The following is a 20,188-nucleotide window of genomic DNA, read 5'->3' on the forward strand; positions in this document are numbered from 1 at the left end:
AGGTGTGCTGAGCTGGCTCGGTGGATATATAAGGTGTAGTCAGCTGGCTCAGTGGGTATATAAGGTGTGCTGAGCTGGCTCGGTGGGTATATAAGGTGTGTGATAGGCTGTCTGCACACATGTCCCTCGGTGCTGTCAGGGGTAATAGGGGCGATTTATCAGAGTTCCAGGAAGGGATGATTATTGGCTTTCAGGCCCCGGGTGGCGGTATTTCTGACACTGCGCAGTGTGAACTGTTCTCGTGCTGCTGTGGTGAGGGTGTCTGGTGAGTGGACAAATGGCGCCATTGTGAATAAGAGACGTGGAAACTGCGGAGAACCACGTGCCACTGATGTGAGAGGTGAACGTCGGCTATGAAGGTGCTCGAGGGTAGAAGACGCTACAGAATGATCCAGGGGCACCAGACGTGCGTCTAACACAACAGGTCAGAGAACTCGACAACGTCTGGGGCTCCGGAGCAGACGGACGGTCACTGCTCCTCTGATAACAAAGCCGCATCGGCAGAAAAGGCTTCAATTCTGGCATCGGAATCGGACCCCCGCTGATTGGTGAAGTATGGTCTTCTCCGATGAGTCACGTTTTCTGCTTCATGGAACGGATGGACGTTGGCGTGTCAGGAGAGAAACATCAGAGAGGGAACGCCCTGCAGCCATTGCTGGAAGAACACAAACTGGTGGAGGCAGCGTTATGGTCGGGGGGAGGTTGTCCTGGCATTCTATGGGCCTCTCATCCATGTGGAAGGCGCTCTCCACCGATTTGGGTATGAATCCCTCCTTGCAGATCACGTACACCCATACATGCTGATTGTCCTCTGGGACGGTTGGGATCTTCCAGCAAGACAATGCGACATGTCCCACGTCTAGAAATGTCCGACATTGGTTGGAAGAGCAGGACCAAGACCTCCAAGTCCTTCCCTGGCCCCTAATTTCCGTGTGCTGTCCGCACCCGTGGCTCCATTCCGCAGCCCCGCTAAAAAAACATAACATGTCCTATTCTTGTCCACGCTTTGCGGACAAGAATAGGCATTTATATTGCCGACGCCCGTTCCGTTCTGCAAATTGCGGAAAGCAACACTGGCGGCTTCTGTTTTTTGCGGATCCGCGGTTTGCAAACCGCAAAAAATGGAACGGTTGTGTGCATGAGGCCTATGTGTGTGTGTGTGTGTCAGTGTTTGAAAGTATGGATGTGTATTACTGTGTGTATGAGTGTTTATCAGTATATGTATCTTTTTATGTATGAATGTACATAGGTGTGTATTAGTGTCTGTACCTGTGTGTGTATGGGTGTATATTACTGTATGTGCATGTATATATATAGGTGTATATTACTGTATGTGCATGTATATATATATAGGTGTATATTACTGTATGTGCATGTATATAGGTGTATATTACTGTATGTGCATGTATATATATAGGTGTATATTACTGTATGTGCATGTATATATATATAGGTGTATATTACTGTATGTGCATGTATATAGGTGTATATTACTGTATGTGCATGTATATAGGTGTATATTACTGTATGTGCATGTATATAGGTGTATATTACTGTATGTGCATGTATATATAGGTGTGTATTACTGTATGTGCATGTATATATATAGGTGTATATTACTGTATGTGCATGTATATATATAGGTGTATATTACTGTATGTTCATGTATATATATAGGTGTATATTACTGTATGTGCATGTATATATAGGTGTGTATTACTGTATGTGCATGTATATATATAGGTGTATATTACTGTATGTGCATGTATATATAGGTGTATATTACTGTATGTGCATGTATATATAGGTGTATATTACTGTATGTGCATGTATATATATAGGTGTATATTACTGTATGTGCATGTATATATATATATAGGTGTATATTACTGTATGTGCATGTATATAGGTGTATATTACTGTATGTGCATGTATATATAGGTGTATATTACTGTATGTGCATGTATATATATATATATAGGTGTATATTACTGTATGTGCATGTATATAGGTGTATATTACTGTATGTGCATGTATATATAGGTGTATATTACTGTATGTGCATGTATATAGGTGTATATTACTGTATGTGCATGTATATATAGGTGTGTATTACTGTGTAGCTGTATGTATGAGACGTGCATAGAGCTGTGTGTGACTGTGTGTATTGGTCCCAGTCTGACCAGAAGCTCCTGCTCTAGCGGCCGGTGTGAGATCTGTGATATCTCAGGAATCTTTTTAATGTGGATAGTTACAGAAAAAACTAAAAACACATACAGGTGAAACTCGAAAAATTTGAATATCGTGCAAAGTTCATTTATTTCAGTAATGCAACTTAAAAGGTGGAACTAACACATGAGACTCATTACAGGCAGAGCGAGAGATTTCAAGCCTTTATTTGTTATAATTTGGATGATTATGGCTTACAGCTTATGAAACCCCAAAGTCACAATCTCAGGTCCCCTTTGCTCAGGGGGTATGGACTAATTAGCTGACTAGAGTCTGACACTTTGAGCCAAGAATATTCAACCTTTTCACAAAATTCTAATTTTAAGCTGCATTACTGAAATAAATGGACTTTTGCCCGATATTCTAATTTTTCGAGTTTCACCTGTATTTATGATAAAACTTGATGTTGCTTCTTATTTTATTTATCTATGTAAATATTTTTGGGCAGGTGACTTACCTCCAGTAGTCGGGGTAACGCTCGTCCCCCTCCATAACTATTTCCAGCCTTCTGACGGCTGCAGATTGGTGGCGATGACATAAAAGCTCAGCGAGAGTTCATTAGTGTAAGAGGCTGAATGAATAATATAAGGCGCTCCGCATATGGCAGTATGTCCCCCGCCGAGCCCCCACACTGACCTGCCAGAGAGCAGTGACAACCGCCCGCCACTAATAAGCATCGCAGCCGCCTTGGAATAAATGGACTGGAAAAAACGTCAGCACTGAGCGGGAAGCGAGCGATGGGCCGCTACCGCCATCCCATCCAAAACACGGATGTCCGGGTTTGGTTCTTTGTCTTTCTCAGGCACCTAAAGGGTGTGGTCTCCAAGCTGTTGGAAAACTACAATTCCTATCATCATGTTGGGAGTTGTAGTTTTGCAATAGGTTGTGCTGTAGGCATCCATAAGCATTTATGTTTTACTGCCTAAGGGCTCATGCACACGACCATATATATTTTGCGGTCCGCAAAAAATCTGGATGACGTCCGTGTGCATTCCGTATTTTGCGGAACGGAACAACTGGCTCCTAATAGAATAGTCTATAATGCAGGCAATAACAGGATATGTTTATCTTTTTGCGGAACAAACATACGAAAACGGAATGCACACATAGTAACATCCGTTTTTTATTTTTTGCGGACCCGTTAAAATTAATTGTTCCGCGTATGGTTCGCAAAATAAGGCAGACACGGAAAGAAAATAGGGTCGTGTGCGTGAGCCTTTGGGAGATAAACAACTGCCAGATTCTTCTGTCTCCGTTTATTGGCTCATCTTTCCGTGTACGTTCCGTCTGCGGAGCTATTAATTTCAATGGGTCCACAAAAAAGACGGAAGTTACCGTGTATTCCGTCTCCGAATGTCCGTTCCACAAAAGAGTAGAACATGTCCTATCATTGTTGTGGGGCCCCACTGAACACATTGAGGGTAGGGAAAATCCTTTACATTAGCTACGTATTATGTGTTTTTAACCAAGGGGCATCAACCAATCTCGATCTGTCCCTGACTACTTCAAATTGTCTGAATTATGTGACTGGGGGTTGTCAGGATCATATATGACAGCACAATATCTCTTCCGCTCTGTTTATTCCATAATTGTTAATAATTGTAACATTTTCCTGATTTCACTCTTATTTTTCTCCAGGTTTCGCTTCTGTGTATCGGACCCCTGACGATCCCCCCTCACATCATCGCATCCCATCTGTCCATGCTGAAACACAGGGGAAATATTTATAGCGGCAAATAAAGCAGATGATGTCACAAATCGCTACATTTTGTGACATGTGCTAATGATCAGCCCCGTCCCTCCCTCGTCCGTGGCACAGTACACAATGTGGCGATAACACTTGTCACGCATGAAATGATTCCGTGTACTACATTAAATCCAACAGCGTAACGGTCAGGATCAATACATCTGATCAGGATCAATACAGGCCGTAGAAAACAGCAAAATAAACCAATCTGTCCGGCAGCAGCAACCAGTGAGCCGTCACCTACCCAGTAACACGTGGTGACATCACTCACAAGAGGCGAGAGCTGCCTATACGCTATGGACTCAGGAAGACTCAATCCAATCGTTTCAGCAGAATCAACCAATGTTCAGATGTGCAAGTCACAACGTCTGGGGGACTAGGAATCAGCATATAGGATTTCAGCATGCTGCCCTGTGTACATAGCAGTATTATAGCAGTTATATTCTTGTACATAGGAGCAGTATTATAGTATATTCTTGTACATAGGAGGTAGTATTATAGTAGTTATATTCTTGTACATAGCAGGCAGTATTATAGTAGTTATATTATTGTACATAGGAGCAGTATTATAGTAGTTATATTCTTGTACATAGGAGGCTGTATTATAGTAGTTATATTCTTGTATATTGGAGCAGTATTATAGTAGTTATATTCTTGTACATAGGAGCAGTATTATAGTAGTTATATTCTTGTACATAGGAGCAGTATTATAGTAGTTATATTCTTGTACATAGGAGGCAGTATTATAGTAGTTATATTCTTGTACATAGGAGCAGTATTATAGTAGTTATATTCTTGTACATAGGAGCAGTATTATAGTAGTTATATTATTGTACATAGGAGGCAGTATTATAGTAGTTATATTCTTGTACATAGGAGCAGTATTATAGTAGTTATATTCTTGTACATAGGAGGCAGTATTATAGTAGTTATATTCTTGTACATAGGAGCAGTATTATAGTAGTTATATTCTTGTACATAGGAGCAGTATTATAGTAGTTATATTCTTGTACATAGGAGGCAGTATTATAGTAGTTATATTCTTGTACATAGGAGGCTGTATTATAGTAGTTATATTCTTGTATATTGGAGCAGTATTATAGTAGTTATATTCTTGTACATAGGAGCAGTATTATAGTAGTTATATTCTTGTACATAGGAGCAGTATTATAGTAGTTATATTCTTGTACATAGGAGGCAGTATTATAGTAGTTATATTCTTGTACATAGGAGCAGTATTATAGTAGTTATATTCTTGTACATAGGAGCAGTATTATAGTAGTTATATTATTGTACATAGGAGCAGTATTATAGTAGTTATATTCCTGTACATAGGAGGCAGTATTATAGTAGTTATATTCTTGTACATAGGAGCAGTATTATAGTAGTTATATTCTTGTACATAGGAGTCAGTATTATAGTAGTTATATTCTTGTACATAGGAGCAGTATTATAGTAGTTATATTCCTGTACATAGGAGCAGTATTATTGTAGTTATATTCTTGTACATAGGAGCAGTATTATAGTAGTGGTATTTTTGTACATAAGGGGCAGTATTATAGTAGTATATTGTTGATAATAAGTAGTTCTCTCTGTGATATCTCTGTACGGTATAGCCATGATATAGTTTGGTGACCATTGTCCATATTTGCAGTTCAGGGACCTAGGACTTCTTGCTGATCAGTGTCCCTTCCATACTGAGGGAAGTGAATGTGGTGGATCCACGGTTATGATGAAGCCATGTTCAGTGTAGATAATACATTGCTGCATCCAGTAGTAAAGAGGATCATGATTCCAATAAGACTTCTCTGTGTCTGGAAAGTAATCCAGCACTACAACCCCCTCCCTCCTCCCTCTCCAGCACTACAACCCCCTCCCTCCTCCCTCTCCAGCACTACAACCCCCTCCCTCTCCAGCTGCCTGCGTCATTGCCCCCAGCAGGTGACGTTGCAGACGGGGAGGGAGCTGTCCACAGGACATAGTGCTGAAACTGCAGCAGCAGGAACTGCCAGCCTGTGCCCAGCTCCTCCACCCTGCCCCCCAGACACTGGTGCACCGCACCCCAAGAACCCTCCAGGAATCCCAGCAGTGCCAGGCACCCAGGAGCAGACACAGGACTCAGCCCTTCTACAAGGATTCTTCCTCCTCCATCCCAGGAAGGTAGCAACAGCAAATTCCACATCATCGTCAGCACCATGAGCTGCTAGGAAAGAGGCCAGCATCCTGGGCAGGACTGGCATTGTACTGAGGGGCTGCTCTGGACATGGTTCTATGCCATGCCAAGACAAGACAGCACCCTCAGCAGGGATGATCCTGAGCTACATGGGGGTATCCTGTTCCCTGGCATTGAGGTGGGGTAGGGACTTGGTCTAGGCAGCAGGGTGGTTGCTCCTGGCTTGGTTTCTGGGCTCCTGGTGAGGCTGCTGCTATTGTGAATGGATGAGATAGAATTAAGACGTTAGATTTCCTTCTTGGAATTCTGGGAAGTTACAAGCTCTTCTTGATAAGATCTTAAGGTGGTGCAATCTGATGTTGTCCTCTAGTCCTGCAAATATTAAGCAATTTACCCTCAAATGGTTTCAAAGCAGAAATGAGGACGATAAGGAAAACTCTTTCATTCCTCCCATCACTGTAATGTGAATGAACTTGCTTTTGATAATTGATATTTTTTATTTGTACTTTTTACCAGTCTCCATGGGATTTAGGCTTCTGGTTAAGAAGCGATCGCCTTTTGCATCCAGCCCATCATTTTCTACCAGTGCCCCCCTCTTTGTCAGGCTGATTCACTTTTCCTACACGTTGGGGGCTTTCCATAGGGTTTCTAGGAAGGCTTCTTAGTATACAGTGAGCACAATCCAGCGAGGTGACATCAGAGCCCCCTTCTGGCCTCAGACCTTGGTCTGGCCCTTTTCCCTCTAGTATTTTGGAGTGAAAAGCCTGCACATGTTCTTGAGAACCGTTCTGCTTCTATGGTGCTGTGGATTATTGGGTCCAAGACAGATGTTGCGCCGCCAGGGTCTCCTCAAGTGCCGCTGCCGCATGCTTTTCAATGACTTGAAGGTCTTATTACTCCGGCGCCCCCCGCAGACGCCTAGTTTGCCCATGAACAGCTCAGAATGTGAGGTGGGCGCCGGAGGCGGCTTGGCAGCCAACAATAATACATTGACAGCTTTGGGGCGAGCTTGGAGGGTTCCAGCAGGTGGGACGACCACCCCAGAAGAGAACTGGTGCTATCCAGCTACAGCCCCTGGACTCCAGCACCAGCCGACGTCCATGGTCAGTAGCACCTCTTCAGATGAGTTCTGCAAAGGGAAAGCTGAGGATAGGTACTCTCTTGGCAGCCTGGATAGTGGCATGAGGACCCCTCTTTGCAGGATCTGCTTCCAAGGACCTGAACAGGTAAGTCATTAACCTTGTATTTGTGGTGAGCTCCTGCACCTTATATGCAGTGAGACCCTGAACCTTGTGTATGTGGTGAGCTCCTGAACCTTGTATTTGTGCTGTGAGCTCCTGAACCTTGTATGTGCTGTGAGCTCCTAAACCTTGTATGCAGTGAGACCATAAACCTCGTACATGTGGTGAGCTCCTGAACCTTGTATGTGCTGTGAGCTCCTAAACCTTGTATGTGCTGTGAGCTCCTGAACCTTGTACATGTGGTGTGCTCCTGAACCTTATATGCAGTGAGACCCTGAACCTTGTATTTGTGGTGAGCTCCTGAACCTTATATGCAGTGAGCTCCTGAGCCTTGTATGTGCTGTGAGCTCCTGAACCTTATACATGTGGTGAGCTCCTGAACCTTGTACATGTGGTGTGCTCCTGCACCTTGTGCATGTGGTGAGCTCCTGAACCTTACATGCAGTGAGACCCTGAACCTTGTATTTGTGGTGAGCTCCTGAACCTTATATGCAGTGAGACCATAAACCTCGTACATGTGGTGAGCTCCTGAACCTTGTACATGTGGTGAGCTCCTGAACCTTGTATGTGCTGTGAGCTCCTGAACCTTGTACATGTGGTGTGCTCCTGAACCTTGTGTATGTGGTGAGCTCCTGAACCTTGTATGTGCTGTGAGCTCCTGAACCTTGTATGTGCTGTGAGCTCCTGAACCTTGTACATGTGGTGAGCTCCTGAACCTTGTATGTTCTGTGAGCTCCTGAACCTTGTATGTGCTGTGAGCTCCTGAACCTTGTACATGTGGTGAGCTCCTGAACCTTTCCATGTGGTGAGCTCCTGAACCTTTCCATGTGGTGAGCTCCTGAACCTTGTATGTGCTGTGAGCTCCTGAACCTTGTACATGTGGTGTGCTCCTGAACCTTGTATGTGCTGTGAGCTCCTGAACCTTGTATGTGCTGTAAAAACCAGAACCTTGTATGTGCTGTGAGCTCCTGAGCCTTGTATGTGCTGTGAGCTCCTGAACCTTGTACATGTGGTGAGCTCCTGAACCTTTCCATGTGGTGAGCTCCTGAACCTTGTATGTGCTGTGAGCTCCTGAACCTTGTATGTGCTGTGAGCTCCTGAACCTTGTACATGTGGTGAGCTCCTGAACCTTGTATGTGCTGTGAGCTCCTGAACCTTGTACATGTGGTGAGCTCCTGAACCTTTCCATGTGGTGAGCTCCTGAACCTTGTATGTGCTGTGAGCTCCTGAGCCTTGTATGTGCTGTGAGCTCCTAATCCTTGTATATTTGGTGAGCTCCTGAACCTTGTATGTGCTGTGAGCTCCTGAACTTTGTATGTGCTGTGAGCTCCTGAACCTTGTATGTGCTGTGAGCTCCTGAACCTTGTACATGTGGTGAGCTCCTGAACCTTGTATGTGCTGTGAGCTCCTGAACCTTGTACATGTGGTGAGCTCCTGAACCTTTCCATGTGGTGAGCTCCTGAACCTTGTATGTGCTGTGAGCTCCTGAGCCTTGTATGTGCTGTGAGCTCCTGAACCTTGTATATTTGGTGAGCTCCTGAACCTTGTATGTGCTGTGAGCTCCTGAACCTTGTATGTGCTGTGAGCTCCTGAACCTTGTACATGTGGTGAGCTCCTGAACCTTGTATGTGCTGTGAGCTCCTGAACCTTGTATGTGCTGTGAGCTCCTGAACCTTGTATGTGCTGTGAGCTCCTGAACCTTGTATGTGCTGTGAGCTCCTGAGCCTTGTATGTGCTGTGAGCTCCTGAACCTTGTACATGTGGTGAGCTCCTGAACCTTTCCATGTGGTGAGCTCCTGAACCTTGTATGTGCTGTGAGCTCCTGAGCCTTGTATGTGCTGTGAGCTCCTGAACCTTGTATATTTGGTGAGCTCCTGAACCTTGTATATTTGGTGAGCTCCTGAACCTTGTATGTGCTGTGAGCTCCTGAACCTTTTATGTGCTGTGAGCTCCTGAACCTTTTATGTGCTGTGAGCTCCTGAACCTTGTACATGTGGTGAGCTCCTGAACCTTGTATATTTGGTGAGCTCCTGAACCTTGTATGTGCTGTGAGCTCCTGAACCTTGTACATGTGGTGAGCTCCTGAACCTTGTATGTGCTGTGAGCTCCTGAACCTTGTACAGATGGTGAGCTCCTGAACCTTGTACATGTGGTGAGCTCCTGAACCTTGTACATGTGGTGAGCTCCTGAACCTTGTATATTTGGTGAGCTCCTGAACCTTGTATGTGCTGTGAGCTCCTGAACCTTGTATATGCTGTGAGCTCCTGAACCTTGTACATGTGGTGAGCTCCTGAACCGTGTATATTTGGTGAGCTCCTGAACCTTGTATGTGCTGTGAGCACCTGAACCTTGTATGTGCTGTGAGCTCCTGAACCTTGTATATGCTGTGAGCTCCTGAACCTTGTACATGTGGTGAGCTCCTGAACCTTGTATATTTGGTGAGCTCCTGAACCTTGTATGTGCTGTGAGCTCCTGAACCTTGTATGTGCTGTGAGCTCCTGAACCTTGTACATGTGGTGTGCTCCTGAACCTTGTACATGTGGTGAGCTCCTGAACCTTGTATGTGCTGTGAGCTCCTGAACATTTTATGTGCTGTGAGCTCCTGAACCTTGTACATGTGGTGTGCTCCTGAACCTTGTACATGTGGTGTGCTCCTGAACCTTGTATGTGCTGTGAGCTCCTGAACATTTTATGTGCTGTGAGCTCCTGAACCTTGTATGTGCTGTGAGCTCCTAAACCTTGTATGTGCTGTGAGCTCCTGAACCTTGTACAGATGGTGAGCTCCTGAACCTTGTACATGTGGTGAGCTCCTGAACATTGTATATTCTGTGATCTCCTGAGCCTTGTATAAGTGGTGAGCTCCTGAGCCTTGTATAGTCTGTGAGCTCCTGAACCTTGTATAGTCGGTGAGCTCCTGAACCTTGAACGTTTGGTGAGCTCCTGAACCTTGAACGTTTGGTAAGCTCCTGAACCTTGTACATTTGGTGAGCTCTTGAACCCTGTATATTCGGCGAGCTCCTGAACCTTGTACATTTGGTGAGCTCTTGAACCCTGTATATTCGGTGAGCTCCTGAACCTTGAATATACAGTGAGCTCCTGAACCTTAGATATACAGTGAGCTCCTGAACCTTGTACGTTTGGTAAGTTTCTGAACCTTGTACATAGGGTGAAATCCTGAACCCTGTATATTCGGTGAGCTCCTGAACCTTAGATATACAGTGAGCTCCTGAACCTTGTAGATTTGGTGAGATCCTGAACCTTGTACGTGAGGTGAGATCCTGAACTTATATGTGTGGTGGGCTCCTGAACCTTGTATAGTCGGTGAGCTCCTGAACCTTGAGCGTTTGGTGAGCTCCTGAACCTTGTACATTTGGTGAGCTCTTGAACCCTGTATATTCGGTGAGCTCCTGAACCTTGAATATACAGTGAGCTCCTGAACCTTGGATATACAGTGAGCTCCTGAACCCTGTACGTTTGGTGAACACCTGAACCTTGTACGTTTGGTAAGCTTCTGAACCTTGTACATAGGGTGAGATCCTAAACCCTGTATATTCGGTGAGCTCCTGAACCTTAGATATACAGTGAGCTCCTGAACCTTGTAGATTTGGTGAAATCCTGAACCTTGTACGTGAGGTGAGATCCTGAACTTATATGTGTGGTGTGCTCCTGAACCTTTATATGCAATTAGCTCCTGAACCTTGTATTTGTGGTGAGCTTCTAAACCTTGTAGTTGTGGTAGGCTCTTGAACCTTTTAGTTTTAAGCTCCTGAACCATGTAGTTGTGGCGAGCTTCTGATTCTTGGCTATGCGGTGAGTTCCTCAACCTTAGGGCTCATTCACACGAATGTGTGCTGCCCGTTGCCGTATTGCGGCCCGCATTTGCGGATCCGCAATACACGGGCACCGTTTTGTGTGCATTCCGCATCACGGATGCGGACCCATTCACTTCAATGGAAGAAAAGAAAGTTCAGCAGCTCTCACCTGCCCCACCTTCACCTGTGAGCACGGAGGACCCGTGTCAGGCCCGGGTAACATATTGCAATATGGTTCAAGAAAATCCAGCTCCACTTCGGTAAAGGAAAATTTATTTTGCTTGCGGTAAAATCACATCCAGACAGTTACAAAGTCGTTGTTTACACGTTTTGGGCTACTGAAGACAATTCACGCCTCATGAGTAAGGGCGCAAATTGTCTTCAGTAGCCCGAAACGTGTAAACAACGACTTTGTAACTGTCTAGATGTGATTTTACCGTAAGCAAAATTAATTTTCCTTTACCGAAGTGGAGCTGGATTCTCTTGAACCATATTGCATTCACTTCAATGGGTCCGTAAATCCGGAGATGCGGAACGGAAGCACGGGACGGAACACTATGGAAGCAGTACGGAGTGCTTCCTGGGGTTCCGTTCCATGCCTCCACATTGCAAAAAGATAGAACTTGCTCTATCTTTTTGTGGAACTGATGGATCCCCATGCAGCTGGGCCACGGTCGGTACCCGCGCATTGCGGACCGCAATTTGCTGTCCACAGCACGGGCTTCCCTTAGGGCTCGTTCACGCAAACATTTTTTGCGTTCCGTATAAGGAACCATTCATTTCAATGGTTCCGCAAAAAAAACGGAATGTACTCTGTATGCATTCCGTTTCCGTTTTTTCCGTTCAAAGATAGAACATGTCCTATTATTGCCCGCAAATCACATTCCATGGCTTCATTCAAGTCAATGGGTCCGCGAAAAAAACTCAATGTACTCAGTATGTCTTCCATATCCGTTCCGTTTTTGCGGAACCATCGATTGAAAATTTTATGCCCAGCCCAATTTTTTTCTATGTAATTACTGTATACTGTATATGCCATACAGAAAAACAGAACGGAGAAACGGAATGGAACCGGAAACACTACTGAAACAGAAAAATTGATCCGTTAAAAACGGCCCGCAAAACACTGAAAAAGCCATACGGTCGTGTGAGAGTACTTTCACACTTGCGGCAGAGGATTCCGGCAGGCAGTTCCGTCGCCGGATGCAAACTGATGGCATTTGTCAGACGGCTCCGGATGCGGATTCGTCTGACAAATGCATTGAAATACCAGATCAGTCTCTCCGGTGTCATCCGGAAAAACGGATCCGGCATTATTATTTTTTGCATTTTTAAAGGTCTACGCATGCGCAGACCGGAAATCCGGATCCATTTAACACTTAATTTCCCGGATCCGGCACTAATACACTTCAATGTAAATTAATGCCGACAAGTGATCAGTAATTTTGGCCGGAGAGAAAACTTTAGCACGCTGCGGTATTTTCTCAGTCCAAAAAACGTAAGAGGGACTGAACTGATGCATCCTGAACGGATTGCTCTCCATTCAGAATGCATTAGGATAAAACTGATCAGTTTTTTTTCCGGTATTGAGCCCCTGTGACGGAACTCAATAGCGGAAAACAAAAACGCTAGTGTGAAAGTAGCCTGAACGAGCCCTTAGGCCTCCTGCATACGAACGTGTGCGCCCCGTGGCCGTGCTGCACGAACACCGACCATGGTACAGCCGCAGCGGATCGTGGACACATTCACTTTGATGGGTCCGCGATCCGCCCGTTCCGCAAAAAGATAGGACATGTTCTATCTTTTTGCGGAATGGAAGTACGGGCCGAAACCCCACGGAAGCACTCCGTAGTGCTCCCGTAGGGTTCCGTTCCATTCCGCATCAACGGATTTGCGGACCCATTGAAGTGAATGGGTCTGCATCCGTGATGTGGAATGCCCACGGAGCGGCGCCCGTGTATTGCGGATACGCAAATGTGGTCCGCAATACGGAAACGGGCAGCACACGTTCGTGTGCAGGAGGCCTTATACGTGAGGTGAGAACCTGAACTTGTACTACAGCTGTGGTTCCATTCACTGACATTGATATTACAGTGTGAAATATTGAAATGGAAAGTATATGAGGACATTGCACAACTGTGAACTACGCGTCAGTTACATCCGTCTGGAACACAGTTTTACATAAATTCATATTCAGTACAATTTTCAAGATCTCTGCTTCCTGACAGTAGTCTGCAAACATGACGTGACCTAGTCCTGCTCACACTGGGCTTATTAGAATGTATCCGTTATTTATCCCTAAAGATACAAAATCAACAGTGAAATGCTACGTGTTACCGTATGAACATGGAGGTCAGAGAGGATTGTCTACACCGATACATGGTAACAACCTGCAGCCGTGTAAGCAGGACTATGTCAGGACAGGAATTTAAACTCAGATGATTCCATTCACTGACAGCAAGTATAACCATGGGGAACAATGGAAACAAAAGGAGTCATTTATTAAGGAATATACACAACTTTTTAAGGCGCAGATTTTGCCGCAAGGGGTTTTGTGGCGAAATCTGCGACTTCCCTGGGCACGCCACTCCTCCGAGGTGGCAGAAATCGTGGGCCTGGGCACGGAAGAGGGCGGTTTATAATGTGGAAAATGGTCTTAAACTACTTGAGCAAGGGAGCTGGCGTGGTTTAAACAGTGTCACGCGGCCGGCGGAACCAAGTGCCACAGTTAGGGCTCGTTCACACGGCTTGGGAGCGGACCTATTCACTTCAATGGAGCCACAAAAGATGTGGACAGCTCTCCGTGTGCTGTCCGCATCCGTTGCTCCGTTCCGTGGCCCCGCAAAAATGATAAGTCATGTCCTATTCTTGTCCGTTTTGCGGACAAGAATAGACATTTCTATAAAGAGCCGTCCGTTCCGCAAATTTCGAAAGGCACTTGGGCGGCATCCGTGTTTTGCGGAACTTTTGCAGACCGCAAAACACGGCACGGTCGTGTGAACAAGCCCTTATGTAGAGGCCTGTGCCTCTACATAAACTTTAGCGCATCCTCCTCCAGCGCATGGGGATTAAGACCAGCATGTAAATCGCGGTCCTAATAAATGTCCCCCAAAGCATTTTAGAGACCTAGCCTTGTACAATGATTATTCACTTGGACTGGACATCACCTTTAGGCCTCATGCACACGACCGTTTTTCGGGTCCGCATCTAAACCGCAGTTTTTGCCGCTCGGGTGCGGACCCATTCACTTCAATGGGGCCGCAAAAGATGACTAAAAACAGTATCTAAAAATATAACGGGGGACTTACAAAAAGATTAAAGGGGTAATCCAGCTCAATCAAAAAGAGATCCCATTCTGAGGATGCCAGGGTCTCCGCTGTGCTCCACTTCCTGTTCCTGTGCCGCTCAGCCAATCACTGGGGGAGGCGGGTCATTGCTGCAGGCCGTGATTGGCTGAGCGCCATTTGTAACCATTAAAAAATCGATAAATAAAAATGAAGGCTGGTAAACCAATGGGAGCGCAAAATAGTTAAAAAGCCTCTCATTACTTAGGGGGTTAAAGCCGTCCTGATCATATCCCACAGATACAGCAGCAGAGCCCGCTCAAGGAGGGGCAGTTTCTATTCACTGACAGCATGCAGAGATCTTGGACATTCTCTGTGACAGGTGAGGTTATACATTTTCTCCAGGAAATGTTATGGAAAGAAGGCGTTCACAGAAGACGCCCTGAAGGGTGTGGGACGAGCGTGAACGCACTTGTCAGCGCCTCCCCTCCCCCACACTCTGCACACATTACCGGCTCGAGAACCTCTCCTCTTCCTCTGCCCTGAAGAAAACGGGGGCAGCTTCGCTCGTTTCCCAGATCAGCAGCCCCCGCACTCCAGCCGTTCAGAAACTACAACTCCCGAATGTTTTTTTTTCCGTTTACGCTCCGTATTTTGCGTTCTGTATACAGAACCATTCATTTCAATGGATCCGCAAAAAAAAAAACGGAAGGTACTCCGTATGCCTTCTGTATTTCCTTTTTTCTGTTCCGTTCAGAGATAGAACATGTCCTATTATTGTCCGCATAACGGACAAGGACAGCACTGTTCTATCAGGGGCCGGCTGTTCTGTTCCGCAAAAAAACAGAATGCACGCGGATGTCATCCGTATTTTGTGCGGATCCGTTTTTTGCAGACCGCAAAATACTGAAAAAGCCATACGGTCGTGTGCAAGAGGCCTAAGCAAGTGATGCCCGGTCAGTGATCCTGCCGCCCAAGACCCTGGTCAGACGGCCATGGATGAAATGTACTCAGCACAAACCCACAGTCTGCAGTCCACCTCATGTCTCAGAAGATGCCCAGGCAGCTGCTTTCTCCTTCCTCCATGATTTACACTGCAGCATTGATTGTTCGCATTAGCTGCTGTGCTAAGGCACAAGCTCTGCAGAAAGTCCCACGTTTTTATATAAGATGTCGGTGACTCTGGGTTTCTTTATGTTTTATACTCTAGTCACATCCAGAGCTGCCCTCGGAAGCGGATTGCACATTGTCTGTGATTTGTACAGATTTTCCATTTGACCTGATACCTGTGAGCTCAGCGCACGAACGAGTTCAGCTTTGGAGGTGACTGGAGTATAAAATGTGATGCATCTGCTAGACCAAGATATAAAGTGTCTGTTCTGCTGATTATGGGGGTCCGGTGTCCCTCCATATGAAAGGAGCGTGTGCCGCCTCCCCATTCATTTCTATGGGACTTCTGAAGAGAAGTCAAACACAGCGCTCCGCTATGTCTGCCAGTCCCATAGAGATGGAGCAGCAACGTGCATGCTCGGCCGTCACTCCATGTATCCACCAGGACATGCAGTCCGACACTTATCTCCTTACTCAGTGGATAGCTAATAATTTTAAAGAGCATCTGTCAGCATGATCAACCCTAACACATCAGGCACAATGCATGGTTGGGTTGATCATGCTGATTGAAGGGATACCGTGTTTGTGTCTGTACGATGCACCGTTCCAGAGAAAACTCCATTTTAATGAATATGCTAATTAGCTACTTGGAGCACCGAGGGGCCGGCCAGAGCCCTTGAGCACCGGTTTGTGAGCCCCCCTGCAGCCTTAGCCGCCCCCCCCCATCCCCTGGATTGCTGGATATCTCACGGGATGGGGGATGGGGAAGTGGCAAAGGCTGCACTTGCTTGGCTGTTCTCAGAACTCCATAGAAGTGAATGGAGCATGCTGGGAGTTGTAGTTTCACCGCAGCTGCAGTGCCGGAGGTGAGCCATCACTGGTCTAGGGGAAGCGTGGATCAGCTGTGATGGATTCTGTCTTCTCCCCAGTTTTCTGTGTTATTGAGGTATCTGGACTAATAATAAGTTTGGTGACTGCTGATCGGCAGGAGGAGATATGCGGCTACTAGATCCGGCGCCGCTTATCTCTATAGGAAACAATAGCGGATGTACGGGAAAGCTGGGTTACAGTCTCTTTAGTGGTGGATACATTCAGGAACCAGAAAGTAACTGTATACTGAAATTGTCCTGAACGGTAATTGTTAGTGAACTACAACCCCCATGATGCTCAGGATCACGACTCTTAAAGGGGTTGCCTTGTCATCAAGCCTGGCGATCAGCCCATTCAGCTTCTGAGCTGTAGATGTAATTCATGGACCCCCGGATTAGGATCTGAGCAGAGGACCCCCGTATGACGCCCACGTCAGTGGTGCTGATCCTCCAGCGCTCAGGCTGTGGCGGAGCAGCCACGCGTCCTGGCCACGCACAGCCATGTTTTTGATGTATTAGGGATGAGTCACCCCGAGCAGCAGCAATTAAATAGCCGCAGCCGAGGAACGTTCGGAGGAATCAGCGTGGAAAATATCACAATCGCTCTCAGCTTTAGCGAACAAAAGGCTGTTAATTATTGAAGGAAATGTTGAAACGTAATTAAATTATTTAGATTGTAATCGGAATACGGAGCGACCCAGCGAGCGGCGTCCGCACCTGCCGGCAGCACCTCGCCCGGGGCACCGGAGAACGGCATAAACAGCAATTCCCTAAGGTCCAGGTGTTATCGGAGCCATCGCTTCACACGCGGCGGATAGGGCAGCGGTCCTGGAAATCCTCCACTGCCCCGAATCTATTGGCTCCGGCGACCCGGACATTAAAGCCTAAAGATGGCGCAGATTGTACTGACCACGGGGTGGAGAACGCGGCCCGGCCGGGCGGCTGCCCTCGGATTCTGATGAGCAGCTGCTCTTCCTATAGCGCAGTGTACAGGAGCAGCTTGGGTTCATATCACATTTTTACCATCCGTTTAACGTACACAAAAAACGTATACCGTAAACGGATGGCGTACAGTGGCATCGCTTCACCATAGAGTTCCATTGTAAAAAAAAAAAAAAAGTATATGTTTTTTTTTTACCGGACTCTGCAGGATACCAGAACGCGGTGTGCTACGTTTTTGTATACATCAAGCGGAGGCATAAAACATGACGTGAACCCACCCTTATTGGATCAGGTGATTGCGGGGACTAAGGCCTCATGCACACGGCCGTTGTTGTGTTCCGTTCCACAAAATGGTGTTCCGTGATCCGTTTTTGTTTCCGTGTGTCTTCCTTTATTTTCGGAGGATCACCAGACATGAAGGAATGTAAAAAAAAAAATCTAAGACAGGTTTGCCATGCAAATGAGAGGAAAAAAACGGACGCGGACACGCGGATGACAATGTTGTGTGCCTCCACGTTTTTTAGAGGTCCCATTGACTTGAATGGGTCTGCGAACCGTTTTCCGCAAAAATTATATTTTTTTGACGGACTGGAACCACGGATCACGGAGGCGGATGACAGACGGTGCATTAGCCGAGTTTTCAACTGACCCATTAAAAGTCATTGGGTCCGCAGAAAATCACGAAAAACGGCACAACGGACACGGAATAAAACAACGGTCGTGTGCATGAGGCCTAAGAATGAGAGGGGTATCGGCACCTATAGATTTCGGCAGACTTCTCGGTAGATATGTATTTTGGGCACCTGCAGGTGCAAAATCCTTGGGGACAGGTCCCTCTGTCAGTATATCCTCACCTGAAACAACTTAAGGATTACCCATGCTGAGCCCAATTAATACCGTCATACTGTGCCCATAGAATGCTTACCTAACGCAAGCAACCATATCAGTGCCGCCCCTCATATTAGAACTAAACATGTCAGTGCCAATACAATAGTGCCCGCCATAATGCCCATATAATATTGTAATAGTGACTTATAGTGTGCATATATAATATCGCCACCAGTAAAAGACCAACCAGACCACTGCCCATACCGCTCTAATCCTAATCCCATACAGCAGTGAGCAGTGTCTATATGGAGGCTCGCACAGTCTCTGTAAACCATAAACACTCTGTGTACCGCCATATAGTGCCTCCATATGGCACTGTATTACCAGGATACTCTCCACTAGAAGCATGGTTATGGCATCCAATGGCTCAGGGAATCAAAATGTTTATGGGGGTACAGGAGGGTTTCATGGACTTCTGCCGGTACAGAGCGGTATTACACTCTGCGACTCATTAGTGATAAGGGTGCAGGATGGTGTCGTGTTCGAATGAGGGAAGCATCCAAAATCTGCATGAAGGTTGTATGTGACACTATAGGAAAGGCAATTCTACGCAGAATACCTAAACTATAGTGTATAGGACATGAGGAATTTAGATTGTCAGCTCCATGGGTCACAGGGCTGATGTGAGGGCGTGCTCGGTACAGACATGCAGACTATGTTGGCGCTATATAAATAATAGATAATATTAAATAAATGATGATCCCGGCACATTATACTGCAGATCAGACAAGCTCTGGAAGATTGTTATATCGGCATTATTAATACCGCACTGCACCCGATGGGCCAGCAGCAGATTTCACAGTAGATTTTTGCTGCAAACGTCAGCCGCTAATAAGGCTGCAAATCTACAGCAAAATCTGAAATTTGCATCATAAAAATCATACTGCCGACAAGAAAATGGAGCAGACGGCGCTCACCTACATTGTGCTGCGCTATGTGGAATCCACAAGAAATCCACTGTGAACACAGACTATAGTATTGCTACATTACTGCTTTATTACCACTATATTACGGTTATATTATTACTATATTATTACTAAATTACTGTTTTATTATCACTATATTACGGTTATATTATTACTATATTATTACTATATTACTGTTTTATTATCACTATACAGTGATCCCTCAGGATACCATTTTTTCAACATACCTGACCCATCGTAAGTTGAAACCAGACTCCACAGACAAGGCCTCAGACTCAGACCCAACCAATCGAGGCCACTTCTCTTGTGAAATAGCTGGATTAGTTACTAGTTAGCAGCTATTCCTGACTGTTATATGTAAGCACTAGTTTTATCTTAGTTATCTGCTTATTTTTCTTAAATCTTAATTTTCTCTTATCTTGGATGACATTTTGGGGTTTTGGAACGGATTACTCAACATACAACGCTCGTCCTGGAACCAATTAATATTGTAACTTGTGGGACCGCTGTATTACGGTTATATTATTACTATATTACAGTTACATTAGTACTCCATTATCGTTTTATTATTACTATATTACGGGTATTATCAACATATTATGGTTATATTACTCTATTACTGTTTTATTATCACTATATCACGGTTGTATTATTACTATACTATTATTATTAGAGTTGAGCGCATTTCATATTTTAAAATTCGTTCGGTGGTAAAAGCAGAATTGCGTTATGGATTCCGTTACCGCGGACCTTAACGTAATTCCATGACAGAATGCCTTTAGAGACATTCCGTTATTCATTTCGTCATAATAGAAGTCTATGGGCTGCAAAACGGATCCGCCCCGTTTCCGTTATGCATTCCGTCATAGAATTGCGTTATGGTCCGTGGTAACGCAATTCTGCTTTTACCGCCAAACTAAGCGTGAACAAATTTCATAAGCGAAAATTCGCTCATCTCTAATTATTA

At 45.4% G+C, this 20,188-nt stretch overlaps 1 protein-coding gene and 1 long non-coding RNA gene across 2 annotated transcripts in view; one reads left to right on the forward strand and one right to left on the reverse strand.

The window, feature by feature from the left end:
* Positions 1 to 553: 553 nt before the first annotated feature.
* Positions 554 to 19,681, reverse strand: LOC121007487. The gene is made up of 3 exons (XR_005780426.1): positions 19,449 to 19,681; positions 13,865 to 13,866; positions 554 to 563 (listed from the first exon to the last, which is right to left on the reverse strand). It is a non-coding gene; the product is annotated as an uncharacterized LOC121007487 (long non-coding RNA).
* Positions 6,953 to 20,188, forward strand: part of MARCHF4 (membrane associated ring-CH-type finger 4) — an 86,995-nt gene continuing 73,759 nt past the window's right edge. Inside the window, exon 1 of the mRNA XM_040439430.1 lies at positions 6,953 to 7,375. Within this exon, the coding sequence (XP_040295364.1) occupies positions 6,977 to 7,375 (399 nt within the window). The 5' untranslated portion in view covers positions 6,953 to 6,976. The remainder of the gene's footprint in view (positions 7,376 to 20,188) is intronic.

This window comes from Bufo bufo, chromosome 7 (assembly GCF_905171765.1).
Source record: "Bufo bufo chromosome 7, aBufBuf1.1, whole genome shotgun sequence".
Classification (NCBI taxonomy): domain Eukaryota; kingdom Metazoa; phylum Chordata; class Amphibia; order Anura; family Bufonidae; genus Bufo; species Bufo bufo.